The sequence below is a fragment of the Rhizophagus irregularis genome, chromosome 1 (assembly GCF_026210795.1).
Source record: "Rhizophagus irregularis chromosome 1, complete sequence".
NCBI classification, from domain to species: domain Eukaryota; kingdom Fungi; phylum Glomeromycota; class Glomeromycetes; order Glomerales; family Glomeraceae; genus Rhizophagus; species Rhizophagus irregularis.
This window is the reverse complement of record NC_089429.1, coordinates 1,714,655-1,726,911: the sequence shown is the minus strand read 5'-3', so window position 1 is coordinate 1,726,911 and position 12,257 is coordinate 1,714,655. Positions and strand designations below refer to the sequence as shown.

Sequence of the window (12,257 nt, the reverse complement as noted above, 5' to 3'; positions counted from 1 at the left end):
GTTATTTAATAACAATTCATTATAAAATTTGGATTTTAAAAATGATACACTTACCCTCTGGGAATTTAATTGAATTGTGATCAATTAATAATTGATTGGAGAAATTATGTGTTATTTAATGACAAATCATTATAAAACTTTGATTTTAAAATAATTATGAAATCTTATACTCACGGTCTTGTAATTTAATGAATTGTGATTGATTAGTAATTGATTAGAAAAATGAAGTATTATTTAATGATAAAATCATTTTGAACATTTGATTTTAAAAATGATCATGAAATCTTATACTCACAGTCTGGTAATTTAATTGAATTGCGATTTATCAGTAATTAATCAGAGAAATGAAGTGTTATTTGATAATAAAATCATTATGAAACATTGATTTTAAAATTATTATACTTACGGTCTGGCAATTTAATTGAATTGTGATTAATCAGTAATTGATTAGAGAAATCAAGTGTTATTCAATGATAAAATCATTATGAAATGAAACATTGATTTTAAAAATTATCATGAAATTTTATACTTACGGTCTGGTAATATAATTGAATTGTGATTGATCAGTAATTGATTGAAGAAATGAAATGTTATTTAATGATAAATTATTATGAACTTTGATTTTAAAAATGATCATGAAATCTTAGCACTCACGGTCTGGTAATTTAATTGTATTGTGATTGATCAAGAATTAGTTAGGGAAATGAAGTGTTATTTGATGATAAAATCATTTGATTTTAAAAATGATCCTGAAATCTTAGTACTCACGGTCTGGTATTTAATTGTGATTGATCAATAATTAATTAGAGGAATGAAGTATTATTCAATGATAAAATCATTATAAAACTTTGACTTTAAAAGTGATCATGAAATTTGATACTCACGGTCTTGTAATTTAATGAATTGTGATTGATCAATAATTGATTAGAGAAATGAAATGTTATTTAATGGCAAAATTGTTATGAAACTTTGATTTAAAATTGATCATGAAATCTGATACCCACATTCTGTAATTTAATTGAATTGTGAAGAATTAAGTGTTATTTAATGATAAAATTATTATGAAACTTTGATTATAAAAATGATCATAATATTAAATACTTACGTTCTGGTAATTTTGTGAATTGTTATTAATTAATAATTGATTAGAAATATGAAGTATTCAATGCAAAATCATTATGAAACTTTTGTTTTAAAAATGCTGATACTCACGGTCTGGTAATTTAATTGAATTGTGATTGATCAGCAATTGATAAGAGAAGTGTTATTCAATGATAAAACCATTATGAAACTTTGTTTTAAACACAATAATGAAATCTTATACTTACGGCCTGGTAATTTAATTGAATTGTTATTTGTCAATAATTTATTAGAGAAATGAAGTGTTATTAAATGATAAAATCATTATGAAACTTTATTTTTAAAAATGATCTAAAATGATCATGAAATCTTATACTTACAGTCTGGTAATTAAATGAATTGTGATTGATCAGTAATTGATTAGAGTATGAAATATTACTTAATGGCAAAATCATTATAAAACTTTGATTTTAAAAAATGATCATGAAATCCAATACTTACAATCTGGTGATTTAATTGAATTGTGATTGATCAGTAATTGATTAGAAAAATGAAGTACTATTATTCAATGATAAAATGATAAAATCATTTATAAACCTTTGATTTTAAAAATGATGCACTTACCCTCTGGTAATTTAATTAAATTGTGATTAATCAGCAATTGATTAGAGAAATGATGTGTTATTTGATGATAAATTATTATGAGGCTTTAATTTTAAAAATAATTTACTTACTTTCTGATTAATTTAATTATGATTGATCAGTAATTTATTAGAGAAATGTAGTGTTATTCAATGATAAAATCATTATGAAACTTTGATTTAAAAATGATTATGAAATCTGATACTCACAGTCTGGTAATTTAATTGAATTTGATTGATCAATAATTGATTAGAGAAATTACATGTTATTAATGACAAAATCATTATGAAATTTTGATTCTAAAAATAATCATGAAATTTTATACTCACGATCTGGTAATTTAATTGAATTGTAATTGATCAATAATTGATTCGAAAAATGAAGTGTTATTCAATGACAAAATCGGTATGAAACTTTGGTTTAAAAACAATTTACTTACTCCCTGATGATTGAATTATGATTGAATTATGATTGATCAGTAATTGATTAGGGAAATGAATTGCAAAATCATTATGTAACTTTGATTTTATAAATAATTTACTTACTCCCTGATGATTGAATTGTGATTGATCAATAATTGTTTAGTGAAATGAAGAGTTATTCAATGATAAATCATTATAAAACTTTGATTTTGAAAACGATCATGAAATTTTATACTCACAGTCTGGTAAATTTAATTGAATTGTGATTGATCAGTAATTGATTAGAGAAATGAAGTGTTATTTAATGACAAGATCATTATGAAACTTTGGTTTAAAAACAATTTACTTACTCCCTGATGATTGAATTATGATTGAATTATGATTGAATTATGATTGATCAGTAATTGATTAGGGAAATGGATTGCAAAATCATTATGTAACTTTAATTTTTAAAATAATTTACTTACTCCCTGATGATTGAATTATGATTGATTAATTTATTAGAGAAATAAAGTGTTATTCAATGGCAAAATTATTATGAAACTTTGGTTTTATAAATGATGCACCTACCATCTGGTAATTTAATTGATTTGTGATTGATTAGAAATGAAGTGTTATTCAATGATAAACTTTGATTTTAAAAATAATCACAAAATCTTATACTCACAGTCTGGTAATTTAATTGAATTGTGATTGATCAGCAATTGATTAGAGAATGATTAATGATAAAATTGTTATGAAACTTTGATTTTAAAATGATGCATTTACCGTCTGGTAATTTAATTGAATTATGATTAATCAATGATTTTATTAAAAAAATGATGTGTTATTTAATGACAGAAACTTTAATGTTAAAAATTATTATTAAAGTTAATACTCACTCACTGGTAATTTAATTGAATTGTGATGATTAGAGAAATGATGTGTTATTTAATGACAAAATCATTATTAAACTTTGATTTTAAAATAATTTACTTACTCCCTGATTAATTGAATTATAATTGATCAGTAATTGATTAGGGAAATGAAGTGTTATCTAATGACAAAATAATTATGAAACTTTGATTTTAAAAAATGATTTACTTACATCCTGATTAATTACAAAATACAAAATAAATGAGTGGAAAATAATTTGTAATATTTAGGGATGCGAATATATATAAGTATTGTATATCATTTACACAAAGATCTTATCTGGGAGTTTCCGGTTTTAATTTTCCAAAAATATAATAAATCGGCAACATAACTGTTATAATAGTAAATAAGATTCATATTGTTTTAAAAAAAATTAATAATAAACATGATTGTGTTTTGGTCGTTCATTTTCAAAAAAGGAAATTGTAACAATGTACTCGCCGATCATTTATTATTGTAATTTCCTTTTTGGAATATGAGCGACAAGTATGACCGTGATACATCTAATGTAGTGCAACCACGAAAAAAGTGCAACCTTTTTTTAAAACAACGAACCTTAATTATGTTTAAACCATTCAAATTTACGCTATAAAGTGTCTAAAAAATATATATATATATAATTTAGAATTTTATAATTATAATTTAATATACACTCATATGCAAGTTATTTAACGCAAAAATTAACCAAAAAATATAGTAAACCAATAATTAATTTTTTTTGACGTTTTATTTTATCTTGCTATTATATTTTTCATAAATGAGTAAAATAACAAATAATATTAATATAATTACGGTTGGCAAAAATTAGAAAAATATTAAAGTTAATTAAGCTTAATTTATATGTATTGTATCCGAATTTGATGAAATGTAACACTGTTGTAGTATTAATAATAATTTTAATTTAATGAGATAAGTTAAAAACCATTAAATTGGGAAGGAAAAAAAATCAGAAAAGATCATTCAATCCTTATAATTTAGTGATAATTAAAAAATAAAATAGATTAATTTATTTTTGTTAGATTTTTTATACTCATATTAAATAATATGTAAGACACCTTTCAATAATAATTAATGCTAGTTTTTGTCAGATATCTGTATACTAGGAAATGAAATAAAAAAAAATTTCTTTCCTGTTTGTTTAATATTTATTAACAAACCGCAGTAAAAAAAAATTTTTATTTTTTTTTAAAAAAATGCCAAAACAACATATAACCATGGAACAAACTGTCCGGAAGGAAAAAAATCTATGAAAGAATATGCAAAGAGTTTTATAGAATATTATTAGATGATGCCAAGAGAACTTGTAAAATCCTTTGGACCACAAGCTAGCCCTCTAAACGCTGCCTTGCCGTGCTAATGAAAGAGGCCTATGCCAGCGACAGCGCTTGCATAGGATATAGAACACATAAAGCTAACCTCGCTACAGGTTCTTCTTTGGACGAAAAGAACAAAATGAAACGCAATCACCGCAGCAACCGTAACAGGAGAGTACTACATTACTACCGAACGTAATAGAATTAGAAAAGGAGATGAACCAATCAAAAGTCATGAGGATGAAATTTCCGAGTCACGGTAGGGAAAGAAAAGAATGATCAACACCCAACCAAATCGTCCAAAAAAGCACGATGCGCAAATCCATCATTACTCGAAAGAAATAAAGCCGAATATCCGAGTCATTATGATTTACGATATACCAATATCCTTGATTCCGAAAAAAAGTTTAAATTAACGGAATGGAGGAATACTATCTCGATGACAATCAAAAAACAAAATAAGTAGCATCTCAAGATTGCAGGCTTTGGAAACCCACGAGGATGATTGGTAACCCTTCACATATTTGGATAAATATCTAGATAGCCAAAGAATGGTCAACAAACACCAGAGAAGAATTCTCCTGGCAAAAGGTCTTCGAAAGAGTCGTCACAGAAAGAAACCAGGGGAACGTGGTTACGGACAAAAAGCTAAAGAAGTCTTCTCCGAAGTCCGAAGTTAGTGATTCTAGAGAAATTTTATTACTTTTTATTGATAGTAAATAAAATTTATTGATAAGATTCAAAATAAAATTTTTATTAAAAAACAAATCAAATTAACCATCTGATTTCGTTTTTTTTAACACAAAATTATTCTTTTAAAAAATTTTATTAATGAAAATTTTTTTTTTTACTTGTATTAATAAAAATTCAAAAAATAATTGATTATTTTTGCGATGAATCAATACTGTATCAATTGTGATATCGCAATTAACAAAATTGTGGACTATTACGGAATTATAAAATTGCAAATATTTAACTTCAAAATCTGCAAATTTTTTTTTTTTTTGCAACATTTTATTAATATTTCTTCAATATTTTTATAGGTTTTAGCCAGGTTCCGACCTGGATTATTGTATGGTATATTTCTGAATACTTAATGTAACGAAGTTTGATTTAAAAATGATTTTTTTAATAAAAAAATTGGTTCTTTGGATTCAATTATTTTTTATTTTACAAAATATAACAATTGATTTAATTATTGTAAATCTAATAAATTAATACAAATAGAAATGCAAAAAATAGAAGAAATCATATCCGTCGATCTGCAGAAAATCACTAGGTAAATTCACATAAGACTTCGCTTGTTAAAAAAAAATTAAATAAAAAATTTAAAACATTCAGTATCAACTAATTATCAGCATATAAACATAGTATAAAATATATAGATTAGATGGTTACAGCACCTCACTAAAAAGAACCAAAAATATTACGTAATCTTGAAAAAAGAAAAAATCAAACATTAATAATATAAAAAAAAAATAAAAATCTTTCCCTCCAGATACAAAAAAAGTCTGTAAAATCACTATTCAATTTCCTAAATTAACAAAAATTAATTAGTAAAAACATTCCAATATAAAAAGAAATTAAATTAGTATTAAAAAAAGCGTTGACTTTAATAAAAGAAAAGTTTCAATAAAAAAAAAAGAAAGATCAAAAATAAAACCCAAAACTTAACTCTCAACCGAAATTTATTGTAAAATCAATGATTAGTACGGATTTGATCAGGTTGTGAAATGTCATTTAAAACTGATAAATTTACAAAATTGCAAGTCGGCGGATATGTATGACGATTATCTATTGACAAGCGGCGGGTGGTACTGTGCAAATCTTTTTGGAAAATTAGTGGATGGGCAGAAATGACGTCATCTAATTTTCGGGAGCCGGGTCATAGGAAAAGTTAAAATTACAACATAATTCTGGTCGGCATTAAGCCTATCCCAAAAGGAAATGTGTAACATCTAGTAATCTAGACTCGAGAAATGACGTCATTTCTGGTAGCCGATATTTGTCGCACAAAATTTTTAGATCTACAATAACTTGTGCGAAATTCCCATGATAAATATTTTTAATTTCAGAATCCCCTTTTCTCTGTACTTATTAACAACATGACATGTTCAAAGTTATTTTCAGGAGATTTACCTGAGTTAGTAAACGAGGCTATACAATATTTTCATTATGATTATAAAACATTACATTCATGTATATTAGTTAATAGATTATGGTGTCGTATAGCAATCCCATTATTATGGGAAGATCCATTTTCAATGAAATTTCCTAAAAATTATCACTTTATTGAAATTTACTTACATAAACTAAACGATGATTACAAAATAAAACTAGAAGAATATTTAACTCAAAAGGATATATTTCCTTCAAATACGTTATTTAATTATTCTAATTTTATTCAACGTTTAAATACATCTAAAGTTTGTTCCTCCGTCGTAAAATGGGTTGATACTATCGGAAATTCAACTAAATCTAATTATTTTATACAAAATATAAAATTATCATTATCACAAAAATCAAACTTTACAAAATTAATTTATAAATCATTATTTTTAATATTCATTGAAAATGAAGTAAATTTAAATAGTTTTGAAATTACGTTACATTATTATAGAGAACATAAATATTTTAATGAGATTTTTGAATTAATTTTACAAAAACCGAATTTCATTTATAATATTAAAAATTTTAGATTGGATTTTTATGTTAAGAATGATAACATAATAAAAATTTTAGGATGTATTCATTCTAATTGTAATTCAATTTCATCACTTTATTTTTTATTTCCATCATTTAACATTAATTATCCAATCGAAAAATGTTTATCACAAATTATTAATTCTCAAGAAAATCTTAAAAAGATTTCATTTAGTTGTAATTATTCCCTCTCATATCACTTATTATTAAATCCTAATTTTTCAAATAAATTAAACACAATTATATTTCATTTTATTGATTTTAAAAATATAACTGTTTTAGGTGAAGTATTCAATCAATTGAATGTTTTAGAATCAATTCATATTATTAAATGTCGTTCTCTGGATTCTAACTTTATTCAACAAATTAATAATATCACTAAACCATTTAAATTAAAAACTTTATTTTTGAAAGAAATTTTACAAGTTGAATCATTAAAATTCCTTATACAAAAATCTGGTAATTATTTAGAAAATTTTGGTAGCATTGGTAATTCACAATCATTAAAAGAAATATTTGAATTAGCTATAAGATATTGTAATAAAATTAAGTTATTACAATTATTTGCTGGAATAAATAATCGGAATGATATTAATTTAGGATTAAATTTAATCGAAAATATTAAACAAAATCTCAATTATCTTTTTATAAGATCATTTCATAGTGAAAATAGTTCTGTTATATTACAAAATTTAGGACAAATTCTTCCTTTTAAATTAGAATACCTATACTTGCAACTTATTTTTGACACAAATGATCTTGAAATGTTTTTAAAAAATTCACAAAATTCTTTTATAAATAAATTGGTAATTAGAAATAGGGTAAATAAAAGTAGTATTGTCCCTTACATAAAAAAATATATTATGAAAGAGAAAAGAGTTAAATATTTGGCTATTTTAGAAACTTTAATTGGAAAGGATGAAGATTTGTTCTCTCAGAAAGATGAAGTAGAGGAATTTAAATTATATGATATTCAAGTTTTAAATTATTATGATTTGTTTATTGATATTAACAATTATGTAAAAGAAATTGAATGAAAATTTAATTAATTTAGTTAGGTTTTTCATATTATCAACTACTGTATAAATAAAGTCATATAATATGTAAGGTTTATTAACATTAGCAAGAAAATTTGTTTAATTTATAAAATTTATTTACCATAAATATAATACTTTGAGTATGTTTAACAAGTCATTTTTCTTCTTTCTTGTTGAAAAAGTAAAAAATAAAAGTATAAATCTTTCATATATATGTTTAAATAAACCGAAGTTGACTTTGAAGGTACAAGCAAATTATTTCTGCAATCATTCTACCTCAATGAACCATAACATATAATTTTCGAGTCACCAAGCCGGCACCTACAAAAAAAAAAACAGTGAAAGAAACGTTAGGTTGCTTCTTAAATTAAAAAAAAAAAGAATCCCCCTCTTCTCCGTTTCTTACCTTAAAGTCCGGTTTCGTGTCCAAGCCAGCACCTACAAAAAAAAATAACGAAAAAAAAACGTTAGTTCGTTTCTTAAAAAAATAATCCCCTCGTTTCTTACTTTAAAGTCCGGTTCGTTCTAGTAGTAAACGTTTCCACAAAGTTAATTTAAAAAAGCCCTCACCTTCTGAAGCCGAAATGAAGCTAAAGGAAATAAAAAACGAAGCATTAATAACGTTTTGTGACATAAAAAGAATTTTTTAAAAAAAAAATTCGTACAAAACTTAACAGAATCTGAAAAGAAACTGATAGACATACAAAACAAATAATAAACAATTATTACCAATGACTACATTCACCAGTGGTCAGTCCTCGTCACCAACTCAAACAAAACAACTTTCTAATCTGGGATTTAATTTTTACTTGGTCGAACACAAACGTCTCCAATTATCACTACAAAAGTCAATAAGGGGTACAGCAACGATCTCATGAATAGCATTGCCGACGAGCTAGCCAATGCTGGCATACATATCAAAGATACGATAATTATTAATTTTAATTTTTTTCATAATAATAGCCTAGGATTAATCAAATGGAACAACATTTACGTGATTGATCAAAATGATCAAAACATCAGAAAATGGAGCAACAATATAACCCAACCCTTAATCTTTAATTCTATGATCAATAACACGGAGATGGCCCGATTAGCCAACAGATCGTTAGTGGAAACATTGGACTTTTACCAAGAATGGTCTAACCTCAATCCCTTAGACACACCAATATATGACAAATTGTCAAAAACACAAAGATCATGTTTAAGAAAATTAAACTCCATTTATCCAACAGCTTACATTCAACAGCGCAATTATCTCAAACTCTACCCTGGCCACAAACTACCATGCGTGGAATGCAACTCCACAACCGACAATAACACATGGGTTCACAAAAATAGTTGCGTGGACATAACCATTCGTCACAAAGATATTTTATTCAACGCTAATATCAAAGATCACGCTAAAGGGCTGGTTTCCAGCCTAATAGATGCTATCAAATCATCTCCTTTTTTTGATTGCTTTTTCAGAAATATTTTACCAATTACTACGCACCCTTTTACCTTTCGATACATCAATCGGACCTATCACTAATTTTTTACAATTACATAAGCAAAAAGAAACCCCAGTTTGAGGCTTTTTGAAAAGCATCACTTTGAAATGAAACAAACATAGTACCGCTTTTAAAGAATGGAAAGCTACCATCAATGTGACTAAAAAGAAAAAAAAGGTTTATTTCAAAAATCATCACAATAAGAATAATCACAACCAACGGGACGCGCTTCATACTACAGATTCACAATTAACGGATCAACACACGCGACGTTCCATTATACGCCCTTAGGCTTCTTTGATAACACAGCCCACATTAGATGGACATCAAGCAATTTTTTACATGCTGGTTCCTGGGAATCCAATAGAGATAGTTTATTATTTGATAATACAGATTTATTTTCTTTATTTTTTAATTTTTTGTTTTTGTATTCATTTTTTAATTTAAATTAATCATTTTTATTATCACCCTTTCTTTTCTTACCTCAAACTTGCATGGGTCCTGAAGGTGTTCTTGGATTACCTCCGTCTCCTATTGTTTTAAAGGCCATGGTGCGATTTGGCGGTTAGTGTTAGAATTATTTTTGGCATTTTTTTAACTTGTCCCTATAATTTGTACTTCGACTTTGTATACTTTGTGAAATAAAAATAAAAATAAAAATAAAATTGTACAATATTTTGTATTAAAGCTTTAAAAAATTTTGTAATATATTTTTTACTTAAACATCTATTGCAAACAATTTTAACAAAAAAAGTAACATCAATAAAGCATATTTTTATTGTTTTATTAACTTTTAGAAAGGGAAAAATGAAAAGTAAAGTATTTTTTTACTCAAACATCTACTCCAAACATTTTGACAGAAAAAGTAACATCAATAAAGCATATTTTTATTGTTTTATCAACTTTTAGAAAGGGAAAAAATAAAAAGGAAAGGGAGCACAGGGGGGATACGAAGGTAAAGTTTCTTAATTATCTATCTTTCTTTTCTTCACAATTGCATTTTTAAATTTTATATTACTTAGGGACACTTTGCCTTTTATTTCAATTTCCAAATAGGGACAAAGTGGAGCCTTCTTCAACTTCAATGTTTTCAATTTCGGCATTTTCGATCGTAATTGTGTCTTCGTTCTTTTGTTTACATATAATAATGTAAACTGTTTAATTAAATTTGATGTATTAAGTAATCAGAACTTTCTGCCAACTCAAGTGATGACTGCGAACATCCAGTTGATGTAACGAAAATGCCAAGGGTATCTGGTGGATAATTTGACAATCCTCCCTGAATAATTATTGACTTTAGTTAGTTGAGGTCATATAAGATTTAATTTCAAATAATCATAAATATACATACAATGAAATCTCTAACAAGGGAGCCATTTACTTTACGCTGAGTAAAATTCTTGCATTGAACAACGAATTTTACTCCCCTGTACTCCCTATCGGTCTTGTAACCCTGAGTAAATTGTACCATCATTGTTTCCATACAGATAAGCCTCAGAAAACGTGAGAGCAAGCTTGTATTGTCTTGTAATATGTTTTGACTCTTGTAATACATTTTATCATTTTGACCCTCTACAACCCTCGTAATATGTTGACACCATATACAGATCACGCTATATAGTTAATGGGAGCATTTTATAATATTGAACTTTTATATATATTCCACAATCTGTTTATTCCTTCAGCTGAAGTTTTGTAGCTTTTCCATTGTCTTTGCGTTAGTTTTCTTCAGCTTTTTTTAGAAAAGTTTCTAATTCAGATATTGAGATAATGATATTGAGGATTTTTTTTTTTAAAAAAAAAAAATTGATAAACGATATCAATATTATGAACAATGGTCACTTATATAGAAAAAAAAAAATTGATGATCTGCAGCATGATCCGGTTGAAAATCCGAGAGCTAACCATATATTAACATCAAGGAAATATTTATTATTCGCCAATTTTTGTGATTAATTATAATTTATAATAGGAATTGAAGGAAGCTAAATATATTGAAGAATTTAAACGTTCTTAAATGAACCTGGTCAAAATATAAATATATACATGTATAAATATATATCTGAATTTTATTAAAAAAAAAAAAAAATTATTAAAAATATATATCAATATTTTATTAAAAAATATATATCTGAAAACAAATATATACCCCGAATTTATTAAATTTATTTATTAAAAAATATTATATTAAATATTAAAAAACATTATATTATTAAATATACGAATTTACTTATTAAAATATATATTATATAAGTTGATTTATTAAAAAAAATTATATATATTACACGAATTGATTTATTAAAAAAAAAAATATGTGGACATAAATTTGATTTGAAATATCGATGTTTTTAATCATGTGAAATAAATTTTATTGAATAATTTTTTATTTTGGATATTTAATTATAACAAATATAAATTTATAATATACGTTCTATATGAAGTTTACTACAGTATGGTTAGAAACCGAAAATTTTTTTTTTAAAAAAAATCGTTAAATGTTGTTTTTTATAAATTGCAAAAAAAAATTCATAATATTTCTTCTTTTAAGGCTAATTACAAGATTATTAAATCGAAATGTAAAAAAACAATAAATTAAATTATTTATTTATTTCAAATGAAAATTAAATTATATCTTACCAAATACCAATACTT

General features: G+C 25.1%; 2 protein-coding genes across 2 annotated transcripts; one reads left to right on the top strand and one right to left on the bottom strand.

The window, feature by feature from the left end:
- Positions 1 to 6,468: 6,468 nt before the first annotated feature.
- On the top strand, positions 6,469 to 8,112 carry OCT59_000324 (uncharacterized protein; the record flags this gene model as incomplete). Its single annotated transcript, XM_025332291.2, has 1 exon — positions 6,469 to 8,112. Exon 1 carries the CDS (start codon positions 6,478 to 6,480, stop codon positions 8,110 to 8,112), a length of 1,635 nt encoding a protein of 544 aa, XP_025174027.1. The 5' UTR covers positions 6,469 to 6,477.
- Positions 8,113 to 10,767: 2,655 nt separating this feature from the next.
- On the bottom strand, positions 10,768 to 11,088 carry OCT59_000323 (uncharacterized protein; the record flags this gene model as incomplete). Its single annotated transcript, XM_025333250.2, has 2 exons — positions 10,768 to 10,884; positions 10,957 to 11,088. The coding sequence occupies 2 exons, from the start codon at positions 11,086 to 11,088 to the stop codon at positions 10,768 to 10,770; spliced, it is 249 nt and encodes an 82-aa protein (XP_025174028.2).
- Positions 11,089 to 12,257: the final 1,169 nt, after the last annotated feature.